The sequence below is a fragment of the Monopterus albus genome, unplaced genomic scaffold, assembly GCF_001952655.1.
Source record: "Monopterus albus unplaced genomic scaffold, M_albus_1.0 scaffold108.1, whole genome shotgun sequence".
Classification (NCBI taxonomy): Eukaryota; Metazoa; Chordata; class Actinopteri; order Synbranchiformes; family Synbranchidae; genus Monopterus; species Monopterus albus.
Genome location: NW_018127988.1, coordinates 836,126 through 856,045, shown reverse-complemented (window position 1 = coordinate 856,045; position 19,920 = coordinate 836,126). Strand labels below are relative to the sequence as shown.

Genomic DNA, 19,920 nt, shown 5'->3' with positions numbered 1-19,920 from the left:
GCTCAGGCTACACATGCTCTGGCCATGAGGTTTATGTTATTTGTCCAAGTATTGTTTTTTACAGCCATGAAATGTTTCGTTCAGTATGAATTTTCCCTCAGAGTAAGTTTGGCTGGAGACATGCTGTGTTTGTCTTGTTAACCTTGTGTATGGGTATTGAATGTAAAGCTGTGACTTATGAACTGTCACAGGATGTGAATGCCATCCAAAAGCGTCTTTCTGTTCAGTGACCTGTTCAGTTGCATATCTCAAACAGGCTGGATGCGTGTGTGTGAAGTCCACTTCATAAATCAGCAGTGCTGGAAGATGTACTCAGATTGTTTTCTGAAGTAAAGGTAGCAGGAAGCATGGCCTCACATGAAGGTGTGAAATATGTATTTATTTATGAGGGTGACTTGTGTATATGCCTGTTGAATGTGTATCTGTCTTGTCTCTGGATCTGCTTGTATATGTGTATGGGCCGTGCACAAATGCATGCGTGTTCTTGACTTGTGTTGTCTTTGCTCTCATCCCACTGACCCGGTTTGGCTGATGATATGCTGTTTTATTTCACAGGGACCAAAGGGGGCTTTTCTGACTGTGATGTTTATCATCACCTGCAGCATCACTGTTTACGATCACATATAATTAACACGTTTGGTAGTTTCTTCCTCTGAAGTGCGACTTATAAGACACTGTCGAAATGGGAAAGCAATTCAGCTGGATGCTTGAGAAGAAATCATTTTTTTAAATTGATTCTTTAAAATCAATTAATTTTGCTCTTTTATCTAATTCAACCAGCTGTTCACTTGGCATAAAAGGCCACATATCAGGAGTCAATGCTGAAATGAAGAATGAATGAATGATAGATTAGAAAAATAACACCTAATATTGAAGCTATGAATCAGTACTAACTTCATTTTCCTCAGCATCATTGGTGATGTATCTTGCTACAGTTTTTTTTCTCTTTTTGTGATGGCTGTGTCAATTCACCAGCTGTGTCAGAATATCCAATTAAAGCTTTGAATAAGGATGACTCATTATAAAAAAAGACCCTTTTTATTACAGGTGAAAAGAAATTACAACCTGTGAAAGATCAACCCAGATGGCATTTGTCTCTTGTCATAACCTTTTTCTTTCATTGGTTAGGTGGTTTAATGATCAGATCAGAGCATAACACTAATTGCAAATAAAATGTACACAAACGTGTTTAAAAAGGTGGTGATTATCCTGGAAATGTAAACGGAGATACAATGGGAAAAGAATCACAGCCTGCTTCTGACTTTTTAAACTGCCTTTTGCATGCTATTGTCAGTACAGGAGCAGTGAGTCATTTAGCAGTGGATAATGAGGTAATTGTCCTTTTTGACCATAATTTGGAACTGTATTTGATCAGAGATACAGTGGGGGAAAAAAAACCACAGCCTGGTTCTGACTTTTTAAACTGCCTTTTGCATGCTATTGTCAGTACAGGAGCAGTGAGTCATTTAGCAGTGGATAATGAGGTAATTGTCCTTTTTGACCATAATTTGGAATTGTATTTGATCAGAGATACAGTGGAGAAAAAAACCACAGCCTGCTTCTGACTTTTTAAACTGCCTTTTGCACGCTAGTATCAGTAGCAATGAGTCATCTACCAGTGGGAAATGAGTGAGTTGTCCTTACTGGGAAGCATATTTGATTCTCCCATGTCCTTGGTCACTGCATAGTCTTCTGTACTTGGAAAAATACAATATACAACACTTGGACCCAATGGATATGACAATCTCCTTTATTAATGCAAAAAATCTATAGGCAAGCTCACACGTCTTTCAAGCAATTACTAAGTGAAAAAGTGTAGTGGGGCAGCCAGAGGTTGGATAAATACCCAGGTTACATAACCACACAGACAAACAGTGGCAGGAAACTAAAGCAGTGGGACACAGTGTAACCGTGTGGGGGTCTCCAAGCAGTAAGGAGCATCTGGATGATGATCTCTGGTTTTGCTCTCGAGTGCACTGAACCCTCTGCGGGTGCAGAGAGTGGATGGTGGGCAGTCAGACTTGTAGATTGAACAGAAGCACTGAGAATGAGCACAAAAGCCAAGAGTTCCCCTCTTTATCCTTGGAGCTGAAAAATTGAAGAAGAGACGGATGACCTTTTGATGTGAGATAATAAATAGCACACCGATGTAGGACCTGGGGGGGTAGCGCTGTCCTTCAGAGATGATGTGTTATGTAAATGTGGTAGATGAAGCTTTATTGATCCATGTAAGATTTAAAAAGACTTAATCTTAAGTCTGGCCTAGTCTGTTCTCTCACAGCTCCTCAGACATTGGACTGTTATTAACATTGACAGTTTGTTTACATAGTTTCCTACATTTATATGCAATTACCCAGAAATATATTGAGAAATTGATTCTGTCTTACTCAGGATGGTTCAATAAGCTGTGCATATTTCATGGATCCCAGAAATACAGACCCATTCCATATGAGGGTGAGGGCACTCAGTCAATTTTGAGACTCATAAGTGGTTTGTACTATATATGCACAAATGAAATGTGTTGATTACAACCATTTCTAGAGAGAGGTCCACGGTGGTTAGCACTGTTCCCTCACAGCATGAAGGTTCTGGGTTCGAGTCCTGCCCGAGCGCAGAGTTTGCATGTTCTCCCTGTGCCTATGTGTGTTCTCTCCGGATACTCTGACTTCCTGCCATAGTCCAAAGACATTGGTTGATTGGTGATTCTAGGAGTGTGTGTGATTGTCTGTCTCCAGGTGTGACAGACTGGCGACCTGTCCAGGGTGGACAGGTCAACAATATATTCACAGAATGTATACAGACATTATAGTGCATTTAGTGTTTGAGCCCCACTGTCTCGTGTAGCTTTGACCTATAAGCACATACTATGTTACTGGAGCAGTTTGGAAGAGTAAAATCATATTGATACTTTCAGTGGTGGCAAGTAACCAAGTATTTTTACTTGAATAAATTGTGCTTGGGTACTTCAGGATTTCCATTTTGAGCTACTTTGCTGCACCATATTATACTTTAACCAGACATTTATTTAAGAGCTGTTTTAAATGTATAAAATATTGTTTTAGATTATACTTGAGTGATGCCTTTCACTTTAACACACTGTTTTCACATTGTTCTGTTGATTAAAGCTGCTTTAAAGTATGTTTTATATTCATGCGTCATGATCAATTTAATTAAATATAATACTTTTACTTTAGGTCCTCTAAATATATTTTGTTGCCAATATTTATAAATGCTTTGTTTTAAAGACAAATTTCAATTGTTGAATATTTTCTTGTAATAGATTTTTTTTTTTTTTCCATTGCATGGTGTTGTTTTTACTTAAGTTACCAAACTGACTTCATTCTTAATGGCTGAATGGAAACATACAGTACTATAAACAAATGTGCTGGGTTCAAACATATTGGTGCATTTTATGAAATATGCATAAAGTGTGTGCGCGTGTCTGTGTGTGAGCAGATTATGCATAAGCTAAATTTATTAGATGTGTATTGGGGGGGTGGACATACAGATGTTTAGAGAAAAGGTACAGCAGCTGTCATTGAAAACACTGATCCTCGTGAGCCCTTGGGTCAATTAGTCCCAGGCCACCTCCCACTTACCGTAATGTTGGCTAACAGGGCCATCAGTACCTTACATAAATCTCTGCTGTTTGTTGACAGAATCTGGCTTTTATCTCCTGTTTCCATCCTTGCGTCCTCCCCCATCTCTGTCCCATCTATCCATCTTGCCTCGCTGTTAGTCAGTTGCTTATCATGTCTGTTTTGATCACCCCCACCCCTCCTCTTATGTACTGTAGGTTATAACCAGCTGTGGCTGATCACCTGGCTGGTGACCACCAGGCTGTCAGGGTGATAATGTAAATCTTTCCAAGGGGAGATAACAGACCACAGGGATAATTGGCCAGGCACACGCACACACAGACACTCAGTTGGAGCTAGGGGCACACAGTGAGACACCTCTCAGTTACCATGGGGACTTGACCTGAAGCCCCTGCATACACTCACACCTCAGTGAACACACACACACACACACACACACACACACACACACACACACATCACTGTGCACTTTGCCTAGATTAAGTGCTCGTATGAGAAGCAACCTTCAAACATTTAGAGCTTATGTATAACAAAATAGCAGGAACAAGGCCCCGTGTTTGATGTATCAGACCTGCTGGTCAGGTAAAACATAGCTGAAGTTATTTTCCTCATAATTATGCAAAGGTAACTTTTGCAGTGACAGATCTACAAATAACTGTCAGCCTTTTTTTATTTCTTTTCTGAGCCTGACTATACACTTTATTGTAGGAAACCTACAGCACTTCTAATGCTCAATTTATTCATGATGAAATGTGTGGAAAGCTTGTCTGAGTTCACTTAGGAGTAGCTTGGTCCTTTTTGAATCTTGCAGCGGTGCATCAATATAAAAAGCTCTTTGAAATTAACAGTTGTCCTTTTGGATAAATAAGTGTGTACCGTGGTCCCTCTTGTGGTTTGAAGTGGATGTTACAAGTGTAGAAACAGCAGTTTGCTTTAATAATAACTGAGAACCCAGATACTCTAACTTGTAGAAGAATAGATTTATTTACAGGAATATTTGGTCTATAAGCTAAAGTACACTTAACCACTGCTGGTCAAGAATTAATATTAGTTTCATTTTGACTGTGTAATACAACTTATAAACTCATTTGAAACCATGTTGCATCTATGACCAGATATCATTGTTCTGCACCCAACAGCAATGAGACATTACACATCACTCACTTTGTGAAAGCACTGCTGTAGATATTGTGGCTATTTAACTAAACTGCTTAGTTTTTGCACTACCATACAGTTTACAGTGTTTGGTAAACATAAGTGGAGTGCATCTTTTTTTTTTTTTTCGTTTTTTTTTTTTTTTTTTTAGTATAAATACTTTAAAAAAATGCCAGTTGCAATATTTCTTAATGCTTTTGAGAGATCATTATTCCACCTACAACACATTAAAGATGACGATGCAAATGTTCTCCCCAGCTCTGAATATGTATTGTGTTCTTGCCGCACCGTCAAGTGTGTGTGTGTGTGTGTTGCTATATAGTGAAGACCTAAAAAGTTATTTTTTCTACAGAGCAAGGACATTTTTGGAAAGTGAGGACATTTTGGCAGGTCCTCGCTTTCTGAAACATCTTTTTGAGGATTAAGACTTAGTTTTAGGGTTCAGGTTAGAATTAGGTTTAGGCTAGGTGAAGGTGTATGGTTAGGCATTTAATTCTGATGGTTAAGGTTATGGTAAAGAGCTAGGGAATGGATTATGCCAGTGAGTATCCTCATAAATATAGAGGTAGGTGTGTGTGTGTGTGTGTGTGTGTGTGAGAGAGAGAGAGAGAGAATCTGTGTTAAGGTTAGGGTAGGTCTCCGGGAAATGAATGTACGTCAGTGTAAAAAGAGAGAGTGAGAGCATGAGATCTGTGTCTGGTTGTATCCATGTGTGCTGGAATGGTCAAGGTGTCCTTGTGTTCATTTATCCAGTAAGCTCTCAGCTGTAGCATCATCTTGCTGAAAGCTCAACCTGTCCCTGCATGGTGTCAGCTTGGTGACTGCACATTAGCACGGTCATTCTGACTTGAAAAGCCTCTCAAATACCCTTTCTGAGGAGGGTGCACTGAGATTTAGCCCTGGAGCTGGGTTTGCCCTGCTGAGCTACAGCATATCTGCAAAAACTAGACTAATGAAAGACAGAGGTAAAGTTGAAGGAAACAGGAGAAATGATCTGTCTTCTTGTCTGTTGTGCCAAGAACACTGCTAAATTTCAAATGAAAAGACATAAAATAATACACTTTTGTACCTAACTTTGATTTTGTTTACATGATCTGTCACTGCATGTTCACAGATACTCCTGTAATATGTCCAGCATAAAGGGTTGGTTTACCAAAATCACTGAAAGATATTTTCTCACTTATGTGGCATGCTGCCATACAGAAAGTTTTGGTCTTAGTTGCACAGGTCTCTGAAATTTCTGCAGCCACGCCTATAAGACTGAGATAAATGGAATTTCACATGTGCTGCTCAGAGCATTGTACAGTGATATTTCCTCATCGCTGTAGATAATCCATCCCACGGTTTTCATTGGAGCTGGTTTCTACAGAAAAATAGTCCCTGTGGAAGTGGTTTTAAATTCTGTAACATCCTAAACCATTTATCTCCATTGTACTGGCACTTTACAAAAACCTTAGAAGGTAAAATCAACGCTGTCTGCATACCACTAAATGAAAACATTTTGATTTAGGTCAATCACCAGAGGGCAGTATCCACTCACAAACCAGTTGGTACATGACTGGTCCAGGTGTTTGATATTTCGCCCACAAAGACTACAGTGTTTGTGAAGGAAATTCACAGTAGAGCCCATCTTTTAAGGTCTACATTCAGTTCAAGAGTCGTCACACATAGACATCTGGGCCATAGGTGTATGGTGAACACACCAATGAAGAGTTATTTTAAAGTCATCTCAAGTACAAAATACATATATGGCATGCTACAAAAAATTTGTGGGAGAAATTTTGTAGATCACGATTAAATTGAACCAATACATCCTGCTCCCTCATCCATAACTCTCAATCGAATCACAACAACAAAGGTATCTTATACAGTGTAATGATTGGCTACCTTGTTTACACCTCTCAACAGTCTATAATTTGCTTGTTCAGCAAGAGCTAAAAGGAATGATAATAAACCTTTGAACCATGCAAGATGACTCATTAACTGAGAAGTCTGGGATTAAAAAAAACAAAAACAGAAACCTAAGTACCTCGCTGTAGCTCATTACTCCAAATCAACGTTACCCTGATAGCTTATAACAGTTCATATCATGAAATTACATAGGACAATACATTATTTCAGTGTGACAGCAAGTAAGATTGAAATACCCACAGCTGTCCTCACAGGTCTCAGTGATCTGACTGCACTGCTGTGTAAAAATTCAGATTTGGGAATCATAGTACTCGCAATGTATGTACCAGATACAGTGCTCTTCAAGGAACAGTTGTAGGGCTCATCTGAGCTGTCCCGCTCCAGGGAGCTATGGATTGTCAGCCAGCCCCCCTCCTCCACACGTTTAGTAGTGTTGTGTCCCAGAGATCCACCTAAGAAACTGTGGGAGCCGTGAAACCAGTGCACATCTCCGTCTGGGTAGACATGGCTGAAGGTGCAAGCAGGGCCCTGACTCGTCAGAATGCCTTCAATGTGCCCACAACACTCTAAGGGAAAACCAGAGAAGAGTTTTGAAATGTATTTTTTGGTATGTACAAAACAATGGGTATGCTTCAATTGGCATGCAAGACTATTGCTTATTTCAATTGTCAGATCTATACCAGTCACAAGCAATAGTAACTATCACTTATGTTGCTGTCATGTGCACACCAGGATGTGTGCGCACATAGTTCAAGCTCCTGCCGGTTTTGCACGTCTGTACTGGTCACAAGATGTTTTTGTAAATAACACTGAATTTAAGTACATTTTTTGTAAAGGTAAACTGCACAGAGTGCCTTTAAGTAAAAAAATCAGAATGATTGTTTCTACTGCAGCCAAGGAAACTCAAGAGACACGGACCAGTCTTCTTGATCTTTGTATCTAAATTGCAGCTGTGTACATGAGTTATTAAGCCATATTGCTGTTTGTTTAAATAAGAATAGAATGTGGACTCTGACCTTCCAGCTCCACTGTTGAATATTCATGTCGAACTCCTTGGTCGGAGCGCAGTTTGCACATGTAGGGCGTGGATTTTCCACTCTCCAGTGGCTGCACTTTGCGAAAGATCAGAGACAGCTCTTGGCTCTTATAGATGCAGTTGAAGTCACTTGCGGTTCTGTTGTGTATAGTAACGTTTCCTTCGCTGTCCACAGAACATAAAGGTGTTTTGTTTTGGGACCATTCCATATGTTTGATTGCTAGTGTATTTGGAGACATGGAGGACACACTGCATTGCAGGACAACCTGTTTCCCATACTCTGCAGTAATCTTGGGAGTCACATTTAGTCTCAGCCGCTCTGTAAAACAAAGATAAGGGTTGTGAACTGAAAAGCTTTTTGTGGTTCTTTTGTATGTTAGAGTTATCAACATAATCACACAGTTATATATATGTGACATAAGAATATTACACACTGCTCTTTTTATTGCATTTTCCCTCCTATTTAATTTGGATAAGTTATGAAGATTCTTGTATGAAACACATTTATGACAATATTTCTACCAAACGAGTTTACATTTGGTCTTTTCACCTACCTTGTGTTGCACATGTGAATACAGGTACAAGACAAAGTAAAAGCAATGCTGTGGTCCCCATTGTCAGCTGTTTTGCATTTCACTATAACATGGAGAACAAACAAATTAAAACAGATCTCAAGAAATAGACCACACCTTTTCTTACAAGCAGCATTTTAAAGTGTTATATCTGAATGGAACTGACCTGTAAGGACTGGTGCTTCTCCTCAGCTCTTCTGCCGTGGTTGTAGTCTCGTTATGATGTTTTTATGCACATGTATCCTCTTTCCTTCCAGGTTCAGCCCTAAGTGCAGAAAGTTAATGGTTAGAGAATTATGAAGACAAATGATCGGGAAAGTTAAGGGCTTATCTCAGTGGAGGGTGTATGCTGGAACCTGAACAGCAACGGGAAGGAAGCATTGTGTTTTGTGTATGTGTGTGTGTGTGTGTGTGAGTGTGAGAGAGAGAGAGAGAGAGAGAGAGCATGTAAAAGCAAGAGAAAGCAAAAGAAACGGAGAGAAGGAGAGAGAAGGCCTATTCATGAAGCTGCTGAAACTACCACAAGTAGAGACTTGTGTGATTGTCCTTTGAAGTGTTGCAACACTGCACTAATGCTTCATTTCACTGCACTCAACTTTCACATTCATCTTTGCCATGAACTCATTCTGTTTGATAGTGTTCAGACTCGGTGGCTATAGCCACAGGGGAAATGCTTTTATCCATTATGTTCTGAAGAGTCATGGCCATTCAGTTAAACATTAGTCAGTTTACTGGAAGCCATCGTGGACAGGTGAGATAAATGTTACAAACACACACACCGGTCAAAACTCGGTTTGTTACACGAGACAAAAGTAGCAGGTAAGAGAGCGAACTGTCTCGTGTTTGTGACTTTCACACAACACATTCATATCTACACCACTTCTGCTTTACATCAACACACAACAACACAACAAAATAAGGTGAGGTAAAAGATAAATGATGAGCGTTGGAACTAACAATTAGCAGGAACCAACAACAAGTATGACCCACATACGGAATGAGGCAAGTGATTTGCTACAGAGGTTAATAGGTTTTGAGGGATTGGATCTGGAACTGAACACAATTGGAGACACTGAACAACATTATCATGAATCGGACAATGACTTTGACCCTGAAAAAAACTTTTTTAAGAACTCTGAAAATAACTGCAAGTATTACACGGATGAGCAGTTTAACAGCAATGTTAAGACTGAAAACAAATTATCATTAATTCACTTTAATAGCAGAAGTTTATACGCAAACTTTCAGAGTATAAAACATTATCTTAGTAGTCTTACACATTCTTTTAATATAATTGCTATTTCTGAAACTTGGATGAATAATGTAAGGGGAATGGATTTTGACCTTGATGGCTATGACTTGGTATGCACAAACAGAGAGAATAAGATGGGAGGTGGTGTGGCCTTGTACATAGATAAAAACTTTTGTTATAAGAAAGTGGAGAAAATGTCAAGGGTGGTGGATAATTTGCCGGAGTGTGTGACTGTAGAAATACTCGTGGAAAAAAAGAAAAATGTTGTAAGCTGTATTTATAGAGCACCTGGAACCAGCATAGAAAAATTTAATGACTGGATGGAAGAAAATTACTTGACAACAAGTCATAAATTAATGTTCATATGTGGTGACTTCAATATAGATTTGTTAAATCCTAACAAGCACACAGGAACTGAAGAGTTTATTAACACAATATATAGATGCAGTTTATACCCAAAAATTACAAAACCAAGTAGAGTAACAACCCAGCATGCAACACTAATAGATAATATACTTACCAATGTTATTGACAGCAAAATGACAAGTGGATTACTTATAAATGATATTAGTGATCACCTACCAGTATTTGTGGTTTATGAGGGCCAGTATAGAAAAGAGAGGCCAAAAACAAATCTTTTCTATAGGAGAGTGACGAATGAACATGCTGTAAGGAGGCTAAAAGAGGATTTTATGGGGCAAAACTGGGAATCAGTTTACAGAGAAGAAGACTTAGATAAAGCATATGAGCAATTTTTAAATATATTCAAGAAAGTATATGACAGGAACTGTCCTCGTAAGCAGTATAAAAACAAAAGGAATTACAGTGGGAAACCGTGGATGAGTAAGGGATTACAGAATGCATGTAAAAAAAAGAATGTGTTATATAAGGAATTCATAAAGGACAGATCAAAGAAGGCGGAAGAAAAATATAAGTCATATAAGAACAAATTAATTGAGAAAGAATAAATCAAATCAAATCATAAATTTTTTTTAATGTATTTATTATATTTTACGGTCAATGTTGAAGTCCCTACATGGGGACAAAGATCTGCCTTTTTGGAGAAGTGTCCTCTGATCTGATGAAACAAAAATTTAACTGTGGGGCCATAATGACCATCATTATGGCTGGAGGACAAAGGGGGAGGCTCGCAATCTGATGAACACATCCCAACTATGAAGGACAGGGGTGGCAGCATCATGTTGTAGGGTTGCTTTGCTGGGGGGACTGGTGCATTTCACAAAATAGAAGATTATGTGGATATGTTGAAGCAGGGGTGCCCACACTTTTCCACTTTGTGAGCTACTTTTCAAATGGCCAAGTCAAAATGACCTACCCACACAAAAAAAATACTATACATGTATATATGTGTATGAATGGGTGACAGTCCAAACGTGCCATTTCCCTTCTTCAGAATAGCGATGGTAGATTGGCAGATCAAGCAAACACACTTTGAATATGACTGTCAAAAAAGTCTTCCTCCCGTTCCGCATATTTGGTAAGTTTTCGGTTTCTTACTTGATTCGGCTCCACCACTCATTTTTTACCCTTTCCTTAGTAGAAATAAATTGGAAGGCTGACAAGGTAGTTAGCTCACTGGAGTTTTGCGGTTGACTGCACATGCTTGGTGACTCGTGCGTCAGAAAAGACAAGATCTCAGACTGGCTGCCCTGCACGTCAGTCAAGTGTCAAATGCCATAGGGAGGATGGATGATAGGCTAATATCAAATTTGTTTTAAATGGCACGCAATCTACCAACTCTACCTTTGTGATCGACATATTGGGCACCCCTGTGTTGAAGCAACATCTCAAGACATCAGCCAGGAAGTGAAAGTGTGGACAGGAATGGGTTTTCCAAAAGGACAGTGACACCAAGCAGGCTTCCATAGTTGTGGCAAAATGGCTTAAGGATTGCAAAGTTAAGGTGCTGGAGTGTCCATCACAAAGCCCTGACCTCAATCAATAGAAAATTTTTGGGCAGAATTGAAAAAGCATGTGAACAAGTATGGCTTGTTTTACATACTTTCCTAGACTTGGCCATTCCTGTTACATAACAACGCTCAATGTAGAGTACAGTATTTGCTGACTTCTAGAAATGGACAACATTGCTGCAACAAAGTCACACAATGTAAGAGATGCTCACAACTGCCTACTCTGGCTTCCTCACACCATCTAAAGACATGCGGGTTAGTGTATAAATGAGAGTGATAACTGTACAGCTGACCCAGATAAAAGTGAATGGCTAAGGTGCCCCCCCCCCTCTACAGGACACAGACTGGATTGTCTCTGAAGTTAGTTTATGTAATGTTATATTTTACATGTCTGTAGAGTTGGATTAAGTTCAAAATAAAACATCTAATAGGAAGATTTCTACACAGGATTAATACACACACACACACACACACACTTTACTGTACTGCAAGCTAGCAGTGATGCAGCTTAGTGACATGGCATGTTGAGTTTGATCCTGTACTTAATTCCTGTGGGGACCCATAATGCTCAGTTTTATCTCACTTTAATATGATTTGTATTAGACCACTGAAGTTGTTTAGCAGTTTGACAGTAACTCTACATTCAAGAGAGTTTAGTTATGTTTGACCCACACTTTGTAAATGGAGCTGTGGTGATTAGTCAAGTAGATTTTGTTGTGGTAAGATTGAAAACTTCACATGTCCAGATTTGGAGACTGGTATAGTTGAAAGACTACATACATTTTAGGGCTGAAAATTTGTCACACCCATAGAAACTTTATTCCACAGGGCCTGGATAATGTGTCACCAAGCTCCAAACAAAGAATGATTTATGTGACCTTTCCCAGATATCACCTCTGTTAGATGGATCACTTACAGCTCGAAAATCTATCAAACCTTGACTTATGTTGTAATTACCAGCATTTCAAAATGAACAGGAATTATGGAGCTCAGTGCATAAATGATTATAGAATAAAATGACACCAAACTGGAGATGTGAGATTTTTAAGTGACAGAAATGTATTGTTCTTTTTGAATTATTGCCTTAAATAAGCTGTTGATCTTCCACTGCATCAGAGCCTGGAAGATGCTGGTACAAGTAGCACTCATAATTCCTGTTGAAAAAAAAACCCTCACCAAAGCCACAGCTTCAACAAGATTTCAAATTGTCTAAGCCATACTGGCACTTAACTATTTCATCTCATGTACAATATATTGTAAAGGTTTTCATTGAACATGCACCCTGCTGCATTAGTGGTTAACCAAACTGAAGTCTCCATGTGTTAAGGTTTAGTCCCCCTCACCTGGAGGGTGAGGGAGAACTGGGGTTGGACTCAAGATGGCTGACCCAGGTGCTAGTAAAAAAAAAGGTGGTTTAATAGAATAAAAACAACATGACAACAAAACAGGGTCCATAATACATACAACAAGGGAAGGGCAGTGATGACTAAGGAGACCAGGACGGTAAACACACAAACTAACGACAGGAACTAGGATAGCAGGAGGATGAGAACGGACAGGTGAACAAAAAGAACCAACGTAAACAATGCAATCCACAGCACAGAGACTGTCAGCGTGGAAGACAAAGCACGTATTTAAGTGTTGCTAACCGCATAATTAGCGTCATAAGGTCAAGCCAAAACGCACAGAGACTGTCAGCGTAGCATCTTACACACGTCTAAAAATGCGGGTCAAACATAAACTTTTAACTTACATAGGGTAAGTATTGTCCCACGAGTCACTAATTACCCGATGCGACACAGCTGAGGCGTTGATCCCGCAAAAAGGGAGAGCGGGAGAGGGAAAAAGAAAGAGAGGCAGGTTGCGCCGAGCGGACCTGACACCATGTTTGGAGTTTTATGTTGGGGGGAAAAAAGCATATTTTGTGCTATTTTAAATAATTTCAAAAAAAGATATGGACATTTAAAATAAAGTCAGTTTTGAAATGCTGTATCTCATCCAGTGACACTCAGGTTTTTCCTGTAATTTGTCACCTGTCTGAACATTACACCTTGCTTAAAAACCCCTGCGGGATATGCCCTTATTGCAACAGTTTTCAAGGTTTTTCCTGAACCGGGGATCACCAAAATAAATAGAGCAGCGGGCGTTTATAATCACTGTGTATACAGCAGGAGAAATTCCTTTGGCTCAAGTTCTCACAGATAATTCCCCTGTATGTTTGAATAGTAAAGTAGCTGTTTTAGTTTCTCACAAATACCTTGGACTGGTGCAAGAATAGCTGCTGCTGTTGTGAACTAGTAAAACTTATGTTGGCCATACAAAAAACTGACACCTTAGACATTCACTTTTATCTGGGTCAGCTGTACAGTTATCACTCTCATTCATACAGTAACTATAACTGGCTTTAAACTATATGGTTTACTAATACAGAATCCAAGCTTTATGAGCAATTTACAAAGTGATTACCTCTCGCCAAAATCGTTGGCAGCTCTAGAAATTCCTGTTCATTTGACAGAGTGATGAAAACAGTCTACTGTTCTTCAATCATCATGGTATTTTCTGGGTTGGGTTAACAGCCAGGTTATTTGGTTTTCCCCACTCCTATTGCCACTCCTTCAACTGGCATGAATTCTGACCATACCTTTTGTATTCGTGCCAGTTTCACTGAGCAGGTCTACTAATTCCACCCTAAGCTCATCATTCAGCCCTAGCCTTTCTGCGTGCCCTCCCCTCTCAGCATCTCGGGGGTGCTAACTCCAGTTGCATACTTGTAGTGCTTTGTACAGGCATTGGTGGTGATTAGTGACGGCCAGAAAATGGCAGGATGCAATTGATGCTACTCTCTCGCCTGTGATAAGTCTTCCAGTTAATACAGTGGTCTTCAGACTTTTTCTGCTGGGCCCCCCTTTGTGGATAAAAATATTTCTGGGGTGCTTTTTTCAGCACATCACCGACTGCTACTATACATTGTTTACATACAGGTATTGTCGCGCCCCCCCGGTTTGAAGACCACTGAGTTAATATATTACTGGCCTTGACATCAGCTGTATAAAATGACTCAGCTAGATTGGTTATTGGCAAAAATCAGTTGCATTCAGAGACACTTAATACAGAGATGTAGTGTGAAAGTACAGGCTAAGACTTGGCACCAAACGGTAGCACCCAGGTAAATCTACAGATGCCACTAACGAGACACAACACCTGGAACCGACAAACACAAATATGCTGACAGTCACTCAAAACTTGAAACAGTTAAACATATGATCAGATTCTCTGTTGCTCTTCCTGATGTTTCTTGGATTTTTTTGCATTAAAGTTTTGTTGAGGGAGATTTTTTTTAATTTGATTTGAGGGTCTAAGGACAAAGGGTGCTGTAAGCTGTAAAACTTGTAAAGGCCCCTAAAGCAAATTTGTGATTCTTATTTGCATTCCTCTGTCTTGTGAAGCACTATAGCTCAACTGGGTTTAAAGTAGATATGCAACAATTGCAATTTTCCTGGTCTATTCCAATTTTGGCAGATTTTTCTTTTTTTTGTCTAACTGGTAAAACACACTGGATGCACTTTTGGAAACATTTTCTATGCACATCTCACACCCGTCTCATGCTGCCAGTAGAATTCCATTATATCAAATGTGTCAATCCACACTATGCATCTTCCATAGAACCCTCCTGTTTTTTTATGCTTCATGTCTATATTCCACAGTCGGCTATTTAACTCATGCAAATCCCATTGTTTTTTGTTTCTGCTGGCATCTGTTAAGACTGATCAAGCTACTTGAGTTTCATATTTCGCCTTCTGTAACAAGCCAGGGAAAATCTATAAAATCTAAATCCATAGGCTACATAAAAAGGTATTTCTTCCTGATGATCTTACATGGAAACTATTTTTGTTCACTATACTTGTGCTAGCCTCACTCGAGGTGCAGATGCGATGCTATTGATCTGTGCCAAAGTAAAGTGTACTGCCTCTAAATCTCTCCAGCACGGAATCGGATATCAGTGATCAGCTGGTCATGTTGAAATCTGGCTGTGTCCGATCTCTGCCAATCGATCGGTGCATCTCTAGTTTAAAGTACTATATAAATACAAAACTGTGTAACCTGGAGGAAACCGGAGTACCCAAAGAAGTCCCACACAGGTGCAAAGAGAACATGCAAACTCCACGCAGCAAGGTGCCAGTCAGCCATCAGGTTCAAATCCAGTAGGAAGTGGTTAGTGCAGCTGTTTTAGCTCCTTACAGATACCTTTGACTGGTAGTTAGCACTACCTACTGTGAAGTGCTAACCACTGCACCGATGTGCCACTCACCAGGCACATTCAAACACACAAAGGGGGCAAAAAATTCTGTAGTCACTGGCCCTGCATTCGCAGTTCACATCATGTCTGCAGTTCCTGCCTGCTACCTAATGTTTTTTCTCCTCATAGCCTTCTTCAGACCACACCAACACGACACGACTCCTCTGCTGTCCCTTGCCAAAATTCTCTATGCCCTCGATTTCAGCTTTTAAACTCTGAGGACATCCCAGTCACATGTCACACAGTCATGAATCACATGTATGAGCTGATTGGGAGGCGTCCATGCACTCATAAACACACTACCTAACACAATCTTCAGCCATAAAGACTGCTATCACACAGTTCATGTCTATAGGATGTTTTATTGGAGGAGTACATGGGGATGGGAGGAACCATCCTGAGCTGTTTAGGAGAATTTTGAACTGAACAGAAATGATATTGTTCATTTTAGGATCCTGTAAAGACAAGTGTGGCCCAGGGGCTGGACTCAGTCTTGTATAATACGATGAGATGAAGAGATCATTTAAATGAGTGCCCTCTGAGATTAGTTTTCAGTTTACAACCCCAAATCAGAAAACGTTGGGATGGTTTGTAAAATCAAAATTATGGTATAGGGTTCTGTCAGTGCCCTCAGCAAAGGTATATAAATATGTGACACTACATGGCAAATGACAAGGCTTTATATTTTTGCTTTGTTTTACACAGGTTTTTGCATTGGCACACTTTGAAATGGTTTAACACTAACACAAAACATTTTTAATAATAATAAAATTATATATGTCTCTACTAAACCCATAATTGACTAAAATGTGCTTACTGTATGTATTGCAATGACCAATATATTGATGCCCAAATTCTGAAAATGTTACCCTTACATAGATAACAAGGCTTTAGAATCAAACTATAGCCACCTGGTAGATAAATCTGATCTTTTGTTTTTTCACTTTATATTTTTATATCTATTTTCAGCATGTGTGAACTTTTGTAAGAGGAGTTATCATGAATGATTCATGATCCCCTAGCTTTTAGTCCAGACAGTCATAAATGACCTTTTCACAGAAAAGGAGCAAAACCTTGAAAGTAAGGACAAGTGACAGACCAGAAAGAAAAGGTAGAAAGTAAAGGTTAATGGCAGTTTGCTCATGTGCTGGGTTTTTTTTTTAAGACAGCACTTTAACATGCAATTCATCAACGTTATGTCACATTTCAGTGGAACAATCCACAGCCCATCAGATCAATGGAAAAATTTCTTGACACTTTTTTAACCATAAATGTGGATAACGCATTCGCTTTCTGGGATCATTTGAGTCTAAAGGTCATTCCATTTAAGGTTTGAAATGACTCAACATTGCTGTTAAAAAGGATCTGCCATTACACCAGTGTACACAAAGCTACACTGTAGCAAAAATTACCCTCGTGCAACTAGAAAAAGCTGCAGCGACTACATGAAAATTGAGACATTAAGGAGCATTGTGCTTTGCCATCTGTAGCCTCATGATACAGTCAGTCTTACCGTAATCTACAGGCTGTTACAGGCATCAAAAGGATGCAATTGAATAATCTTGATTGTAGCACAGCTGGCTGCTGCAGCTGGCAAGAATAGGTCTTTCGGGATTTGAAATTGGAGAGAAAAATCATTCTGGGGTGAAAATGTCTCTACTGACATGAACGACACCTGATATCTACAGCGCAGAAGTCCTGTGCTGCTTCTTAAAAGTCTGTTTTAGTAGGTTTATTTCATTTTTCTGATTTCTGTTTCTCTTGTAGTTTAGTTTCATAAAGTCTTAATTGTTTGTATTCCTATGATTATCATCTTGAACTTTGAATTACACTATACAAATTAGAGTTTAATTAGTTGATTGATTCCTTCTCCTCTACTTTCGGCTGGTCCCATTAGGGGTCACCACAGCAAATCATTTGTTTCCAAAGTGACGATTCGCACAGTTCGAAATTTGGCACGTTTTTCCGCCAGATATCCTTCCTAATGCAACGCTCTCTATTTATCCGGGCTTGGGACCAGCACAGAAGTCACTGGTGTGAAACCCCTGTGGCTAGAGGTTCCCTGACCAGGAGTCGAGCACGGGCCGCAGCATTGAGAGCCAATTAGTTGATTGATTGCATAGCCGAAAACCCAGCCTGTACTGCAAGACAAAAACATTTATATCTAGAAAACCCCAGATTAGAAGTGCAGTTTGTAAGACTAGAAGATATCGGTTCACTTTGTCTTTCTTTTCTATACCTTCATCTAAGATGGTATTTTCCAGCTTCTGATTAACTGAACACACCTGATCCTGGTAATCAACAGTAGGTATGGCAGAGATAGTTGGAAAACAAGCAGTACAGTAGCTCTCAAGGACCGGAATTGTCCACTGCTGCTTTAACACAAGAAAAAGAAAGACAGCCTGAATTCCTGTCATTCAAGAAGTGAACACAAAGAGAAATGGGATGGCGTTAACTGCGGTTAAGTGAGCCGTTAACTGCAAAAACCTGGTCAAGCCAGCTGTCATTTGACTTTTGTTGCACCTCCTTTCATGCAGTTATAGTAAGGGAGCGGCCGAGATGGACGGTTAAAGTCTGAGTGTTTACTAATAGGCCTAATGAATAAAATGGTATTATTACACATCTTAATGTGTGTGCATTCAGCCTTCATGAAAATTACACAGTGGTCAAGTGAGCTGCCATTAGCTTTTGCTTGGTCAAGTGAGCCGCACTTGTGACTTGTTTTCCGAGTGTGCAATTTGTCCTACATTTACTGTGATCACTGCGAAACAGCTGTGAGGGCTGTTTAATATGATGTATGACAGCTTTGCTGAACATTGCAATTTGCAACTTCACATACTGCATCTTTAAAGGGTATAAAGACCCTGCAACACATAGTGAAAACAGCCAGCAAGATCATTGGTGCCCCTCTGCCTTCCCTTACGGACATCTTCAACACCCTCCTGACCCGCAGAGCCATCACCATTGCTGATGACACCTCCCACCCCGCACACTCCCACTTCAGACTCCTTCCTTCAGGCCCCCACGCCACGTGACTTAAAAACAGCTGCATTCACCACGCTGTAAGGATGCTGAACCCCCTCCCCCCCGACCGTAACCCACCACAGAATATAAAAAGACTACCCCTGCTGTTGCACAAACTCAATACATTCCCCCTTTTTGTTTTGTTATATCACAGGTAAATCTGCTGCTGACTGTTTTGGAAACAAAACAAAAACAAAAAAAAGAAACTACAGGTGCTGTTTTACCTTCTGTTATGTTATATGTAAATCTGCTGCTGTTTTTTTTTGCCAGGATATCTGCTGCTGTTGGTCATTTGCAAAACTGTCCATGTATACCTCATATGTTATTTGCACGTTATAACCAACGCCCTGGTGATGCTGAACCATCTGACAATCTCCTATTATTGTTAGCACTACTGTCACTGACTGTACACGTTTTTGAGTCACAGCTTATTGGCTGTACTGTTTAGATTTATCCTAATTACATCAATCCAGTTCTTATTCTATTCTATTCTATTTTTATTTAACTTTATTCTATTTTAGTTCCTAAATGTTATGGCACCAAATAGTAGGTGAGAGAGAAAAGGTTTTTCGTTTTTTGTATGTCCTGCACATATGGTGAATTGACAATAAAATCCTTGAGCCTTGAACCTATAGCCACCAAATTTTACACATCTGCATCTGTTGTAAGGTTTTGGGGGGGTACTGTATTTGAAACAAAGATCCAACCTGACCCCTGTAGCCCGGTCCTGGGGCCTATTTCAAGAAGGCGGTTTTGTCGAAACTCAGAGTTTGTTAACCCCGAAATGAGGGAAACTCGGAGTTTTCGGTTTCAGAAACGGAGGTAACTTAAACCCGTGAAAGCGGGGTAAGTTAAACCCGTTTCACAAAGAGAGGTAATCTAAACTCAGAGTCAGTTACTATGGCAACTTACTCTGTGAACCTAACCTGCTGGCGAGCAGGTTTTGTTCGGGAAACTCAGTTTCCTCCGGGTCTCCGCCCCTTTTTAAAGTGAAAGGTGTTTAATACCTCATTTAATCTTTCAGTACATTCATAGATTGCACACGTTTCCGTCACGCAGAGACCAAAATGGCGTGTCCATTCATAGAGGATCCTGTAGATGAGGACGCTGTATTAATTCGCAGGGAATTGAATTTACGTCGGG

At 39.8% G+C, this 19,920-nt stretch overlaps 1 protein-coding gene across 4 annotated transcripts in view; it reads right to left on the bottom strand.

The window, feature by feature from the left end:
* Positions 1-5,100: 5,100 nt before the first annotated feature.
* The window catches only part of LOC109966293 (uncharacterized), a 23,800-nt gene continuing 8,980 nt past the window's right edge, over positions 5,101-19,920 (bottom strand). For 2 of the 4 annotated variants that reach the window (XM_020611035.1, XM_020611036.1), the window contains exons 2-5: positions 8,440-8,538; positions 8,256-8,337; positions 7,682-8,020; positions 5,101-7,231 (exon numbers count right to left, since the gene is read on the bottom strand). In XM_020611035.1, the coding sequence (XP_020466691.1) occupies positions 6,867-7,231; positions 7,682-8,020; positions 8,256-8,316 (765 nt within the window). In that variant the 5' untranslated portion in view covers positions 8,317-8,337; positions 8,440-8,538 and the 3' untranslated portion in view covers positions 5,101-6,866. Of the gene's footprint in view, positions 7,232-7,681; positions 8,021-8,255; positions 8,338-8,439; positions 8,680-13,209; positions 13,236-19,920 lie in introns of those variants that run through there. The other 2 variants (XM_020611034.1, XM_020611037.1) reach the window with 2 other exon arrangements.